General features: G+C 39.1%; 1 protein-coding gene and 1 pseudogene across 1 annotated transcript; both read right to left on the bottom strand.

Moving 5' to 3' along the window:
* LOC108973535 lies at positions 1–801 on the bottom strand (the record flags this gene model as incomplete). Its single annotated transcript, XM_018940879.1, is given in 1 exon segment — positions 1–801. A coding segment is annotated over 1 exon segment (559 nt), but the record flags the coding sequence as incomplete, so codon positions are not given.
* Positions 1–17,025, bottom strand: part of LOC108973534 — a 59,486-nt pseudogene that overhangs the window by 27,394 nt on the left and 15,067 nt on the right.

Here is a 17,025-nt window from a genome sequence, read left to right as displayed (position 1 = left end):
CAATAGTGGTTCTATATTGTTTGTACAGCTCATCAGCTAAGGGAATAGAAACGAAATAATTGTCCATAGTTAAATTTCTTCCGGTATTTAAAATTGGTGCAGCGATTCTCTTTACGATATTGGCAGCTGTATTATCGAGCTGATAAGGGCCGGATGGCTGTTTACCACAATATGCCTCCATTTTACAAGTGTAAAAGGTTCTTGCGTCGACTAATGCATTAMTTTTTATGCCGTACTTGGCAGGTTTATTGGGAATATATACTCTGAACTTGCATCGTCCTCTAAACGATTCAAGCATTTCGTCAATAGTGCAGTATTCTCCAGGAGTATAACAGTTACCACAGGATTTGTTGAAGTCGTCAAATATTTCACGAAAAGCGGCTAAGTTATCAACTTCACTTCTAAGTGAACGTGAGTCAACGTCATCAAATCTAGTTACACGAATTAAAAACAGAAATCGTTTCAAGGACATTGTGGCTTTGAAAATATCTGGAGCAGTGCCGTCTTGAAGCCACATCTCTTTTAAATTTGTATGGTTCATTCTCTTTAACCTAGCCATGTATAAGATACCTATAAATGYACTTAGCTCGACAGTATCTGTTGATTTACAATCTCTGTCACGTCCATATGCATCACTTATTTTTTCAATATATAAATTTGTATATCTGACAATTTTTGAGATCAATGAATTAGTCAGAAACAAAGCAAGGCATTGTATTGGTGTTTCTGCAGTTTTCGCAATGCTTTTCACACCTGGAAGATGCGTTATAATGTTGCACTGCCTAGTGCGAACATTAGGAACAGGACGACTAAGCGCCCATTTTGTGTTTTTATCTCTGCCCCAATAAAATATGCGTTTTCCACGTGGGGTCTCCTCAAAACCGTTAAGGAAATTCTCTTCCAAATCATCAACAGATTGATCAGTGTCAGTATTGTGATCACTATGAATGCTCTCGCAATCACTTTCACGGAGAAAATGGTCATCGTCCTGTTCTAATTCTTCATCGGTTGAAACTTCTTCTAACCACGACGTAATATGTGATACATCCCTAGTACGGCAACAACGCTTGCTTTCCATTTTAATTACATACGAGTGCTAAAACTAATGCAAACCACCACTTTCAATTGGATAACTTGAGCTATTGGCAARGCAAAAAAAACTTACGTAGTTTGTCGCGTAGTGAGCAAATTACCGCAGTAAATAAACAGCMACCTATCAACACTTTAAAACATGCACTGATTACAGCGTGTGATTTTGAACAAGTGGAACACAACTTTGAGCGAAGGTACTGAGCGTAACAATTGGGGCAATAACATAGAACATAGAAATTTTTTCAATTAAAAAATTGTGTGAGCAAAATGCTCATAGCGCGCCTTCTCTAGGGTTAAACGAAGGAATAAGCAAGATATACAAATTTTTTATGAAATGGCGGGTTGTGAAAATTGATTTTATTTATTGTTTATAAAAAATATATATATTTCTCGGTGAGAAAAAATCTTTGATGAATTACTAAAGAATATATTTAATAAGCTCGTATTAAAACTTAAGACTAATCGGACTAGCCGTTTTCAAGTAATGTTGGTCACCGACTTTGCAAACACCATTTTGAAAAAACCCGTTTAAAGTTTGGAATGCACTATACATAAGATCTTTTTTTTTTTTTTTACTTTAGGCAACATTTAATTACTCGAGCTGATGTAGTCTGCGAGCCATTCTTCGTTCTCGGGTGCTCTGACACTGCTCGTCTTCTTTTTCTTCATATGAATGCGCATTGAGCGCAAGTGGAATTTCTATTGCCTTCATATTATATAATACAATAGTGATGCATTTCCACAGTTTTCGAACCGGCCGAAACAATTTTCGTAAATATTTTTCAAATCAGTTAATTGTAGCTCTCGTTATTGTTTTGGTTAAAACCACCTAAACAGCTTTCTAATAAATGCTTACCCCTGAGATCTGTAAAAATCGGATAATTTATTGGCAGCTGGAGCCCTCTGTCAGCTATGCTATGCGTCTGGTCCATCCGGGCACTTGTCGTGCTGAGGTTTTTCATCAGTTGAACATAAAGGATAATTATTCCTTATGCTAAGCTATAAAAAACTATCACCTTATTGATAATCTGTCGTGTAAGTTTGCTTTTCCACCGAGATTTTTTTGAATTTTTGCATTTTTTTCAAACAAACTTGGCTCCCACGTCACTGTTGATAGTCATTACTTCGAAGTCGGATACTTCGGACTGAGTAGGCAATTGAGAACAAAGACTAAACTATATAAGTCACTCATTATTCCTGCTAAATGGTGCAGGACAATGACAACAGAGAAAAGTTCTGCAGAAGATTTATGAGAAAGTGGCTACGCTGGTTAGGTTATGCTGTCCGTATGGATGAAAACACTCCAGCTCTGAAATGATTCGACGCAATACCCGCCGGGGGAAGCAGATGAAGAGAAAGACCTCCACTCCGTTGGAAATTCCAGGTGGAGAAGAACTTGGCTGCACTTAGTATCTCGAATTGGCGCCAAATTACTAAAAGTAGAAATGATTGCCGTGCTCTTGTTAACACGTATGACCGGGTAAGCGGTGTCTACGAAGAAGACAAGCCTGTTTAAAAGTTTTGGTGGCTGTTTTTACACTGAGGTAAATATTATTCATTGTTAAATCTTAAATAGGCTGTGATATAAAAGCTCACACGTCCATTAAACAAAACTTTGCTGCACCTTTTAGCCCTAACCCGAGGACTCTCATCACAAATAAAAATCTTGATTTATTTCATCAGAGTGCCAGACAAAAGGACAGGAATTTATGTTACGATCTGCACAGTTATCTCACAGCAAATCAATTTTGAAACCAAGTTCTTGTTCAGAAGGAGTTTGAAACTCAACATTTCCGTCACAGATCTTACATTTCACATATTCAGAAATCACTGCAAACACTGTTATAAAATTTATAATGAGATACTCCGTTCGTTTCAGACGGATCACGTGGAACGGAGATTTCCACTTGTTCTTTGACATTTTTCGCTGAGGCACTGAAACCACTTTCGTCAGTTTCATCTGTTTTTGGATTATAAAAATTGTTTACCTTTATACTCTCGACTTATCTTAATACAAAAAAAAAAATGATTTTTTGAACATTTTAAGTCAAAACCGATGCTGATAACTACCGTCAAAAAGAAAATAATCCGTCAACTCATGTTGTAAAAACAAAATATTTCCCTATTTAAAATAAAATAAATTCTGATTTTCAAGAAACATTATTTAAAGGCCAATCAATTAACAATAAAACTTTTGTGCATAAGTTTCACTGAGCTTTGGTTATCATAAAATCTTTATGTCAGGCATTATTATATACTTACACTTGATCTTATTCTTACACGGTTTTTGGAACACCTCTTAGTTTACTTTTTTACACAGTTTTACTTTTAGCACATTTCATTTTAGTTATATACTTTTTAGCAATAAAATCACAATTCCATACTTAATGAATTAGAACATGTTATCGTAATACGACTTTAAAAGCGGTATGTTTTCGATGTGAAATTACTGCGGCAATGTTGAGAAAACATCATGTTTTACATGAAAATTTGGCAGCGCTGCCAAAATCACACATTCTATCGGTAAACAAACGCAACATAAACATTTTTAATGCACGATAAGATGGATGCGGAATTGTGTATTAAATATTACTTTTATGTTTGATATAATTCAATACTTCTGAAAGTCTTTCACTTTTATAACTCTTCTTTTTTCGCAGTATTCTTTAAGCAAAAAACAATTTCGTCTACATCTTCTTTGCCTTATTTTGTTCGTATTTTTCATAAAATTGTTGCCTACATTTTCCAAAATTTTTCATCCGCATTTGTATACGTTAACGTTACACGTTCTACGCAAAACAAATACGGCAAAATATCAGTTGAGCATCAGTAACAGAGTATCAAGTTGTAACTAGAAAAACTTTATCTGAATTTGAATCCAAACACAGAACGGTCTTCAAAATTTCAGAGGTAATTAAATTAAGCAGTAGTAGATTTTGCTATTGCCAGAGTTTTTTTTTTGTTTGTTCCTTTTAACGGTAATATACAGTATCCGACAAAACTATGTATACCCCAGCACATTTTATATTGTTCTTTGAATATTTTTTTCAAAAGTGCAACAATTAAAAAATTATACTAAGGTAAGTGCACACTGTAAGTTGACAAATAATAACGGTATGATATTTACCGTTAGTTTTTGTTTTGCTTGCAGAATGTGCACTTGCTGATGATCAGTTGAACTTTGCAGGCGACAAAATTATGTATACTGTGGCAATATTTGTGCGTAGTGCTTCTTTGCGTAAATAATTTTTGCAAATATTTAGAAACAAACTCGACAAAGGTAAAATTTCATGATTTTATAGTCGATAAAAGTGTTTGGGTAAATAATATAAAGATAAAATTAGTGAAATGCCTAGATCTGCAGAAATAAGTGTTGACCTGCGAAAATTGGTTGTTCATGATCATTTAGATGGAATGGGATACGGAAAAATTGCAAACAAATATTCTAAAAGCAAGGCCATAATCCAAAAGGGATAAAAAAAAAATTACCAAAATAATGGAGGGCTAGAGAGTGCTCCAAGATCAGGCCGCCCTACAGTGCGCGAAGAGACAAAAATAGTGAGAGAAGTGAAAAAACATCCGACTGTGTCAGCCCGATGTTTCCGAGCGAACAATTCAACGAAGAATTAGAAAAGACGGGAGTTCCAGCCACTACAAGGTTAAAAAACCGTTCATCAGCAAGAAAAATTTAAAGGCACGATTGAAGTTTGCAAAAAAGTATTACAAACTGCCACCAAATTTTTGGAAAAAAGTAATTTGGAGTTATGAAAGCAAATTTGAATTTAAAAATACTAGAGGACGCCAAAAAGTTTGGCGAAAGAGCCACGAGAAGCTTCAGAGTAAATGCGTTCAAAGGACCATAAAGTTTAGAGGCAGAAATGTATTGGTTTGGGGTTCTTTTAGCTTGGTTAGTGGTCCCTCAAATCTCGTAATGATCAAAGGTAAAATGACGGGAGAGTCTTATGTTCAAATGTTAAGTACCAATGTGGTACCAACTACGCAAAAAATGGGCATACGGGATAACTTCATATACCACCAGGAGAACGACCCCAAGCATACGTGTCGGATTGCAAAAGAATACTTCGAACAAAAATCGATAGAACTCCTACCATGGCCTGCCCAGAGCCCCTACTTAAACCCCATTGAGCACTTATGGCAATATTTGGATAACAAGCTTGGTTAACAGCATGCCTCGACGTCCATTGGCAGTATACACTAAACATTAAAGCTCTAGTGTGAAGGTAACTTCAAAATTTATTCGGGTATACATACTTTTGTCCTTGCTAAGAATTTCTCTTTTTCAGGTTACCGCGTATTTTGCAGTCACTAGCACTACAATGCAGAAAATTAGTTTAATTTTTTGTATGTAGTATGCATACTCATAAGTAAAAACAATAACGATGCAAAAAATAAACTTCACTTTTCACAAGTTATGATAATGTTCTTTTCAACTTTCATGGGGTATACATAGTTTTGACGGATACTGTATATATATAATACAAAAATCTACAATGTTTTAATACCGTATCAATAAATACATTCGCATATAAAATTATTAAGAAACGCCAATTAAGAAGATATAAAGATTTCTTTTTTTTTTTTTTTTTGCACGAGTAATGTTCTGATAAGGATAATGCATCAGCTCCTTTATAAAATATGTTTGTACCATCATAGTATGCCTGAATTGGAATTTAAGAGTGCTTTGCCCAATCCACAAAAAGGGAGACCCCACAATCTGCGTCAAATACCGCGGGATACGCCTCCTCAACATCGCCTATAAGGTACTACCGACCGATTAGGTTTTATTAGTGTAGCTTTAGGTCTTAAAAATCTAATCATGGAAAAAAAACCGTGAAAAGAGAATCTACACACCTCGGGAGCACCTCTCCGAGTCATTCGATACCAAACGAGGTTTCAGACAAGGCGACTCACTATTATGTGACTTCTTCAATATACTGCTGGAGAAAATAATTCGGGCTGCTGAGGTGAATCAAGAAGGCACAATCTTTTATAATTGTGTGCAGCTGCTGGCGATAATATTGATATCATTATCAACATCCGCGCCGTTAGTTCTGCTTTCTCACGACTCAATAAGGAAGCGAAGCAAATGGCTATACAAACAGTCGTCGCACTCGCGACTTGGCTCCCTCGTCACTGTGTACAGTCATAACTTTGAAATCGCAGATACTTCGGACTGAGTAGACAGTTGAGAAGCAAAGTCCTCTCTCGACGAACAAAAGCCAAACTCTATAAGTCATTCATAATTCCCGTACTGCTATGTGGTGCAGAGGCATGGACAATGACAACATATGATGAGTCGGCGTGACAAGATTTCGAGAGAAAGGTTCTGCTGTGATTTATGGTTGTCCATTCACAATGGCGAATACCGCAATCGATGGAACTAGATATACGACGATATTCACATAGTTCTGCGAGTTAAGACACAGCGAACCCGTTGGCTAGGTCATCTCGTCCGAATGGATGACCATTCCAGCACTGAAGGTATTCGACGGAGGGAAAGGAAGAGGAAGACCTCTACTCCGTTGGTAAGACCAGGTAACCGTATGCATAAGAAACTTTGTCAGTCACTGATATACGCTCGCTCAAGTGCAAAGTGACTACCAACTTTATTCGGGCATAAGAAGTATTATGTGCTGAGAATTGGGACTTTGATCGCATTGGACAACAGTGTAACCATCGAGGTACAATAGGGTTTAATTGCAAAGGAAATCTAGCATAAGACGGATATTTGGAAATTAAGGTGGGCTGTGTGGCCATTGTCAAACACTTCTGCTGTAATTTGGAGCAGAAGGTGTCAGTCTAATCCGATTTTTATACCGAATTTATTAAAACTGGTCAAGATTTAGACAATGCATGTATACCCGCATCAGACTTTTAGGTTTTGAGATATTTGTATTTTAAGTTCAAAAATTTGTAAAAATAATATATGCTTTTTCACTACGTTTAACGCAATTTGCACACATTTTTCAAATATATATTAACTAGACTCTAAACTTTGAAATTTATCCAAAATATACTTTAAAAACTTCTTTGCATACCCATATTTTCAAGAAATTTTAGTGTTTACATTTATGAGCAATACCAGTGTTGGCACATTTGTGTCGCGGGGACACTGCACACTGACTAATATGGTACCACGATTTTAAATCTTTTTTTTTTAACATCAAGATTCGCTGTAATTTCCCAGGCGTTACAACGGCTGAAATCTGTTCAATTATCCTAAGCAACATCATTGTCAACCACCCGACGGAGACGTTGGTACCGGAGGAGCTTACTGAATTCCAGAATCTCCTCATGGAAGAGGTGTTCAGAGGATATGGATACGCAGCGTCGTTCCATGGGTTCACTTTAGGTGCTAAGGCCAGGTAGCAGATGAAGAGTAAACCTCTGTATCGACGACGAGTCTTATAAATTCATCCGGAGGCAAGCGCCAACAAAGTAATCTGGAATCAATATTGATTTCTTTTGTATTTCAGAGTTTCTGACACAAGACCTAGTTGTTGTGCAAGTCAGTTAGAGTTAAAGGGCAGACGTCGTCCTGGCTGCAGCTTAGTTCCCGAGAGAGGCACTCACAACAGCCCCAGAGGCTGTGGACAGACATTGTTTAGTGCTACGCCTGTTATAGAGTCTGGTCGTGGAAAGCTGAGAAGTTTTGCGAACTGACAATGGGATCTGCTATTAAGGTTATGCGGATGACATTGTTATTATGGCCAGAAACGAATTTACCACTCATTCTCTACGACCTAATAAAAATTCGTATAAGCCTGGCTGAGGGATGGTGGAGTGGGGTTGAGCTAATCATCAATCCCTCCAAAACGACCAGCGTCCCGTTCCCGAGACGTGGGTCCCCCCCCTTACCGTTTCGGACAGAGAAGTGGAGATGACCAATTTGGTCGAGTATGTGGTGTCAGGCAGGATTCCACTCTGCAGTGGAAGCAGCATTGTGACCAGACCAAGGTTAAAGCCACACGAACGGTGCGCCATAAACTAGCTAGTAAATCTTGAGGCTGCATGCCAAAAATCGCTAGGTGGTTGTACACCATGATCGTGCGACCGATAATCAGCCGGCAGATCAACCAATACGGCCAATAAGGAGGCGACTTGGACCTCAAAAGCTTCGCAGACTTTGGTGGGGATCAAACTATCGAATCTCCGCCAACTTGCATGCATCTGGGGTCGGCCGTCCGAGGATTTCGGAATAAAAATGTGTATGGTCTTATAGAGGAGGTTCTCCTGATAGTCAAGCGGCACCTATAACAATCTCTGCCTATGAGATCAAATCGCTACTGATGCAGGAGGAGACCACTCCGTAGCACCCGCGAACATGGTTAGACCTGAACCCTTTGTTGCGGTAGGTCCTCATACCATAAAGGAGCTGCTCCGCACGGAAGAAGGAGTAGGCGGAGAGAGATGTTGGTAAGGTCAGAACACTCTTCCATTGAAGATCTACATAGTGAGACGCTTATGCTCCCAGTTAAGGAAAATAATGGTCTCCCTCTAAGCAGTTCCTGCTGGGAATTTTTTCGCAGAAATCATCCCTGCAGCAACCAGCTTGGAGCGGAACCGTCGTCTAAGAACATCAATAGGTATTTCCTCAATTACGTTGATGACAACGAACAATATGCCGATCGGACTTCGGACGCAACTAACTTCCGACAAGTACTGACGGCCATTCACAGCGAAGCTATCAACACCTTCACCGACTCCCTTCCAGTTAATGGCGTTCTTGGAGTTAAATCACCACCCATTTCAGACGAAGAACTCGAGTTGGTGCCTGAAAGGAGCGTGACCCTTTCGCAGCATTGTTCTCGATATTGGATATTTTTTCATGCCCCGCCAACCCCTCTCTTCTGTCACTATTTTCCCTTTGGACTGACCTCGTCGAAACGGCACGTTTCTTTGGCCTCCCGTTAGATGACGTCGACGGCAACTTATATCACTATGTAGATGTTCGATGAGAGACATCAAGAGGCATCTTGTCGCGGTCCGGAGTCCAGTGTTCTGGCAGGTCTGTAACTGAGTTCCACTGCATCCAGGAGACCATATTTGTGCGGTGTAGTTGAGAAGCGGCCGGCCGTTGCCATGTAAGTGGCCAACAACGTTTCCTTGCCTTTTTCCCATGTGGTGCCGACTAGCGACTTGAGGAGGAAGTCGGAGAGGACATTGGAGGTTTTCTGATGGTCACTCGGGGTGAGTGGAGGCGCAGTACACGAACTTTGTGCAGATTGCACTGCCGTAGAGGCTAGTTACGCAGTATTGCGAGCCACGTAACTAGTAGTAGTCTTAAGATGGCTCCATCCATTGCATGTATTGCACCTGACCGAGGTGAAGTTTGGATGGAGCCTTTTTGCGCAAACGCAGCAGAAAAACTCCTTCGGGCCCGGGTTAGACTCAATGCCAGCACGAGTCAGGAGGATTCGGAGCAACCCTGCTTCAAGGCGTTGCTTTAATGACGACAAACATAAATTAATAATCACCAATCCAAACGGAGTTAGTTCACCGAAATTAGCTATTAATTAGATCAAATCCGGGCCAATTCCGGTGCGTAGAACCGGCTGTAGTAGGAATCGTTCTGATGACACCCTGAGCACATCTGGCAATACGGTTTTTTATGTACTCTTTCACATCATCTTTCACATAAATGAAATTTCCGAGCCGCTACCACGGATAAAATCTTTTCAATTATCCCAAACGACTTTATTCGATCAGTACCCTCAAATGAATAAGACGTACGCACATACAAACATTATTTAAAAAAATATAAAGTGAAATTTTATGTGTCATTATAATAATTTGTGAAGTGTGATTGTTAAAATATATAAAATATATTTGTTAAAACAGTGCAAGGAAGAACTCGACACAAAAAACCTATGGGCATCCTGGTGGTCGGTCCAGCATTTATTTTTGAAGAGCGGCATAAGCCTGCTTACCCATACGAATAAAACGAAACTCTTTTTGATACGGGAAACAAAAAATTGTTTGATTAGTTTTTCAGTTCAGTTTTAGTGGGAATTTCTTATTAATTTTAATTCAATTCAAATTTATATTAATCAAGCCTGTGTGTTCACGTTCAAAATGGGACACTTATTCAGTTGGATATCGTTATGTGTCGAGCTCAATTCGCAATTTGCTAATCTTAACAGTGTATCAGTCACAGAATTAAAAACATATAAGGTTTATATTGGAAAAACTATACTGAATTAAATATACCACTAATGGTTGGATAGAGCAGATGCTCCAGGTTAACACCCCTATTCTGTGCACTTGACAAATTCAACATTTTTCTAATTTGTCAAAATTTGAATTTTATCAAGCATTTCATATTCTGTGTCCCTTTCCTTTATAAAATATTTAACTTTTGTTATTATTAATTTATATACTAATTTATTTGAAATATATTCGAGATTTTTTGAGAAAATTATGAATAAAAAGCATATAAGCCTCGAGCTGCTCGTGAGTAGCTCTTTTGTGTTTGTTTACTATAAAAAAAGTTAAATTACAAATTTTGTTAATAATTAATTGTAATATATGTATATGAAAACTTAAGTTGCAGAAGAGTCCATTTTAACGAATAAACATAATTTGAATAGAAATCAACTGTTTCTATTTACATTATTTTGTCCACAACACGTGTGGGGAAAAGCTTTGCGAACTGAAGCTTTTACGTTTATCAAGCTTGTCACAGAATACCAAAATATTTCTTACTTGATAAATACTTTTTATACACTTTCACTTAACTACATTGATTCTAAATATTTATTTTATGTTAATTATTTGGATATTTGCTTAAAATAAATATTTTAATTTTTATACAAATTTTATTAAATGCACAATAAGAAAAGTGTTCTGTGTTGACAAATTACATATAAGTGTTGCCATAATTACACATTTAGCAAACAAACAAAAATTAATTTAAAAAAAATAGGATTATACTCCAAATACATTTTATACCTTTATACAATACATTTTATAAATATTTTTTAATAAATCATAATTTTTTAGCGCCCAGAGTAAACAAGATTTTTACGCCAAAGAAAACTTGACACACCCCAATGGCGGGTAATAAAAAATATTTTTTTAGATAAACCACTGCAAAAATCCTTTTTTTGGGTATATTTTATTTTCTTTATTTCTTTTAGTTCATTACCAAAAGTTGTCGATAAGGTAAAGACTGCAACCATTTAGTTGTTGGTAAATAAATATAATTGAAGAATAAGTTAAATCTTGAAGTAAAAATATATTTGCAAAATATACTATAAAATAAATGTGTACAAACGAATTAGTGAAGTTTTAGTGGATATAAAAGTGTAAAATACATTTTAAATCGAAAAAATATGCACTTTAAATATTTGAAATTTTACCTTTAAGCGCAAATCTCTCGAAAACAATAAATGGGTAAATTTTAGAATGTTGTTGTTGTTGTAGCGGCAGAATTCTGCCGAGTTGACAGTCCTTGGCCGGATAAAACTCCGGGTCCGTTCCGGTCACGTAGACCCGACTGTCGTGGGAACGGTAAATTTTAGAATAGCATCCCCCCCGATTTCGGGTTTAACATGGAGGGTTACGGATAGAGGAGATCCTCCAGATCAAGCAAATATATATATAGTTACCGGTTCTACGTCACCGGAATTGACTCGGATTTCATCCGACCAAGGGCTGTTTTTTCGGCGATCTAACCCCGTTTGGATCGGTGAGTGTTGATTTCTGTGTGTCGTCACTGGAGCAACGCCTTGCAGCAGAGTCCAACCCGGGCCCGGAGGAAAAGGCTCCATCCAAACTCCACCTCGGTCAGGTGCAACACATGCAATGGATGGWGCCATCTTAAGACCTGCTCAGGCCTTAAGACCCATAGGGAGTGGACCACGCGTTATGTGTTGCCATGTTGCCTACGCAATACTGCGACGCTAGCCTCTACGGCTGTGCAATCAGCACATAGTTCGCGCGCTGCGCCGCCACCCACCTCGAGTGGSCAACAGAGGACCTCCACGGTCCCCCGGAGCTCAACTAAGCAACATAGCTCCCAATCTGACTTGTTTAACGCGCACCACGATCTTTGGCATTCCTGTCTGTCAAATGACCGTAGGGGGATGGAGCTGGCGGAACAGATTGACGATTCGACCTTCTGCACAATGAATGACGAAGCCCCCACAATCGCTAGCGGTGGTCTGATAAATAGCATAACCTGGCGACCTATGCTAGCTCTCGCATCAGACCATCTACCCATAATTATCTCGATCGAGAAACCTGCCGATTTCGTTTCTGTGGACAACAAAGCTAACTGGGTCGGCTTCATAGAATTTAGTGAGAGCACCTCAACAAGTCAATTCGGCAAGTTGATCGCAGCAGCTACCGCTCGCTTCATACCAGCTGGACGAATAGCGGAAATCCGTCCCAACTTCCCAGCCGAAGCAGCCGCTTTAGCTAATGAGCGCGACACCTTACGCCATGCCGATCCCGGGAATCCCCGAATAAGGGATCTCAATTTGGCGATTCGACGTATGGTAAACCAGCATAAGCGGACGAAGTGGATAGAGCACCTGAAGTCCTGCAACCTCTCCACCGGTGTGAGTAAGTTTTGGGCTACTGTCCACTCCGAAGAGTCACGACGACCGAGTTGAAGTTCAATTTAATGGTCATGCCTCTTCGGACCCGAAGAAGTGCGCGAGCTGTTTTAGCCGGCATTTTACACTGCACCCTTCGGTAGACAAAGCCAAACGATGTGTTAACCGACGGCTGCGCAAAATGCCAAACGACGGCGCGCCACTTACTTTCACCGATGAAGAGGTCCAGGGTGTCATCAACAAAGCAAAATCTTCCAAATCTTGGACCTGTCAAAAGCTTTTGACACGGTCAATCACACAACGCTACTGCAGGACATTGAGAAAACCACGCTTCCTCCAGGGCTAAGAGGTGGACCATGAACTATCTGAACGGTCGCCAATCATCCGTACTATTTGAAGAAGAATTAAACAGGAAGTTCCGCAGGGTGGTGTCCTCTCCCCGCTACTGTTTAACTTCTACATCTCGAAACTCCCGCAACCACCAGAGGGGTTTCCATAACCTCGTACGCTGATGATTGTACGATATTGACGTCGGGMAATGGAATCGATGGCATGTGTTCGAAGGTAAGCAACTACCTCTCCGACCTTTCTCGTTTCCTCACTGCACGGAACCTCCAACTTTCCCCNCTCTCCGACCTTTCTCGTTTCCTCACTCAACGGAACCTCCAACTTTCCCCTACCAAATCCACAGCGACCATATTCACGAACTGGACGAAGGAGTATAGACTTGAGCTTAATATTGCAGTCGACGGCCTCAAATTTCCGACTGTCAATAACTCTAAAATTTTAGGTGTCACCTTCGACAGTCTATGCTCCTTCTCTCCACATACGACCGCGATTATCGCCAAAGTACAGAGCCGCAACAAAATCCTCAAGTCGCTAGCCGGCAGCACATGGGGAAAAAACAAAGAAACGTTGTTGGCAACTTACAAGGCAATCGGCCGAACGGCCCTCAACTATGCAGCACCCATATGGTCGCCTGGATGCAGTGGCACGCAGATGAGGAAACTCCAGACCTGCCAGAATACAGCACTCCGGACCACGACGGGATGCCTCCTGATGTCTCCCATCGAGCACCTACATAGCGGGACGCTTATTCTCCCAGTCAAGGAGCATAATGAACTCCTCTCTAAGCAGTTCCTGCTGGGATGTTTTCGCAGAAATCATCCTTGCAGTCATCTGCTTGGAGCGGAACCGCCTCCTAGGAGCATCAGGAGGTCATTCCTTGATCACGTCGACGACATCGAACAATACGCCGACAGGACCTCAGACGCTACAGACTTCCGACAGGCACTGACCGCCATTCACCGTGGAGCCAACGGGGACTGATAACCGTTAAAACAACAACAACAACATAGTTAGCGTTGGATTATGAATTTTGAAATATTTGCATTTCAATAATTCAATAAAAAAATCAACTATTAAAAACGCCTGTTTCTCCGATTTATAATGAATTTTAAATTTATATTATATACTTTTATATCCACTAACACTTCACTAATTCGTTTGTACACAATTATAAATGGTTAGAATTTTATACTAAATAGTGTAAACACAACTTTTATTCAATATTTAACTTTTGTTCATACAATAACAAAAGGGTTGCATTCTACCTAATAATCAGTGTTACCTTACGTACATATTTTACACAAGAACCAAAAAACATGAGGAAAACAAAAAAAAAACCCTAATAACAGCAAATAAATAACACATTGGTTCTTATGCAAAAAATAACCCTGGTCCGTTCAACAACTGGGAGTCTTCAGTTCTTTTGCGTGGCTTAAAAAAAATAACTCTGGTCAATCCAACACCTGGGCGTCTTCAGTTATTTTGCGTTGGCTTAAAAAAACAAAATAACCCTGGGCGTGTTCAGTTCGTACGTGTTGAACTCCTTTTTGCCTTCGCCGCGTTTCAACAAAAAAAAAAGTAATCCTGGCCGATCTAACATCGAGATTTATCACGATAATAAAAACTCTGAAAGATTTTACATTACTCATCACACGACAACGAATTTTGTATTGACGACATAATCATTATTTTTTCTTATTTATATTCCATTACAAAATAAGGAAGCACTCATTTTTTATCGTTTGCCATTTTCGTAACCATTTTCTTTTTGTACGTATAAATGGATTTCAACTAAAATTTAATATGGAATTAAAATTATTTTTATACTATTTAATATAAAATAAATGGTTAGAAACGAATTAGTGAAGTGTTAGTGGATATAAAAGTTAAAAATATAGTTTAAAAAACCAAAAACCACGCTTTTAAAGCATATCAAACTAAAAAGTGAAAAATAGTTCTTTGTATAAACTAACAATAATAACGAAGGAAAAATTCCTGCATTATTGTGAAAATAGCTTGGAATGCTCGATATATGAAAAATATGTCACAAACCACCCCAAGATTTTCTCACAATAATGCAGGCATTTTCCTTTCATTATTATTGTTAGTTTATACACAGAATTATTTTTCACTTTTTAGTTTCGATATGCTTGAAAAGCGCGTTTTTTAATTTTTTTAAACTATATTTATTTTTAATTTTTTAGTTTGATGTGAGAAGCCCCAAATTTTTTAAAGTATATAAAGTATGACATGTAGTATTGCTTAAGAAAATCGATAATTAGGCAGTATTTAATATATATTCGTAACCTTTATTGACTAATTGTTATCATAGGTTGTATTTTTTTTTATTTTATAACGGTTTGATGACTCATGCCCAGCTTTTGACCGATGCTACGGCTGCTACTATGCCGGCCTCTTTCGACCAATTCAGCGATTTTATCGCAATTTTCGACGAGAGTCCTTCCGGAGCGTGGCGCATCTTCGACCACCTCTAACCACAACGAAAACGTTGAAAAATTCGTAAACTGCCACCACCATAAACTGCACAAATTTTATGGGCGGCTTGAGATGCATTTTTGCCTTTGTCGTAGTAGTACTGTAAAATATGCCGTATTGTCTCTTTATTTTGCTCCATGTTTGCGACGCTATAACTCACAAACGACTTAGAATAAACGACAATGAATCAAACAAGTGTTATTATTTATTTTCGACCAAGTTTTATTGGCGACTTTACGAATTATTACTTCTTAACCGAATCATTTCTTCTAAAGCTTCACTGTTCCATGCGGATTTATCTGTCCACTTTGAACAGTCTAGTTCTTCAGTTCGAATACCGTCCATAGGTCTCTTAAGCACATCTTTTTGTTGAGCTGCTTAAACTTACTATCGCCCTCCTACAGTGCCGTTCAAATATTCTAGGTTTCAGTACCACTTAAAAAAGTTACAAACAAACAAACATACATACTTACAAGTGCAGCTAATAATAGCGTATTAAAAATGTAAACGTAAAATTCATTATAAATCGGAAAATACGCCTTTTAAATAGTTGATTTCTGAACTTTAAATATAAATATCTTAAAAACCATAAATCAGCGGCAACTATATATATTGCTGATCTGGAGGACCTCCTCTAACTGCACAAATTCATTTTAACCCCGAAATCGAAAGATGTTATTCTAAATCCCAGCCCTATAAGAATATATTATTAATCTGTTGAGCATAATTTATCGACCGATACCCATTTTATCCTCAAAGTCGTGGGACGGTATTCTAAAGCTAACCCAAACAATGAGCGAATAGCCATTCTCAGCGATAGTCAAGCGGCGCTTAAAGCGATCTTCTCTTACGAGATCAAATCGCTACTAGTGCAAGAGTGCAGGGAWAGGCTGAACAGCCTTGCGGAACGAAACCAGGAACACCTAATCTGGGTGTCTGGTCACAGAGGTGTAGCCGGTAACGAACTGGCGAACGAGCTCGCCCTCTCCGCAGCCTCCAGCAAGATGGTAAGACCCGAACCCTTTACGGGGGTGGGTCCCCATACCATGAAGGAGCTGATCCGCAATTGGGAAAGAGTGGGAAGGGAGGAGCATTGATTAGAAATTCTTGGTTGAAACATGCCAATCTGCTAATGGGAGGACAGAACTTGAGAAGGTTCAAAATTGTAATAAATCTCCCCAGAAACAAACTCAGGCTACTGGTAGCATGATATACTAGCCACTGCGAGCTGAATACAGATGCCTGCATAGCATGGGGCTATCTTCTTGCGCTAACTGCCGGTTCTGCGCCAGGGAGCCCGAAATTCTACTCTTTGACTGCACAGCAGTCTGTAGACGCAGAACTAAGGCCTTCGGATCAATGTTTCCGGATAGGGATCGCATTGTCTCGCTAGCGCTCAGTAGTCTATTGTACATCATTACTGTGCTGGGTCTAAGCGAGTCAATGTGAGTCAGGAGAGGGCACAATAGACCAAAGGTCGCGGTTCATTTCTCATCTTCATTCATTC

The sequence above is a fragment of the Bactrocera latifrons genome, unplaced genomic scaffold (genome assembly GCF_001853355.1).
Source record: "Bactrocera latifrons isolate USDA-ARS-PBARC rearing strain unplaced genomic scaffold, ASM185335v1 scaffold_489, whole genome shotgun sequence".
Taxonomy (NCBI): Eukaryota; Metazoa; Arthropoda; class Insecta; order Diptera; family Tephritidae; genus Bactrocera; species Bactrocera latifrons.
Note: the sequence above shows the minus strand (reverse complement) of the source record. Positions and strands in the feature narration are given on the sequence as shown.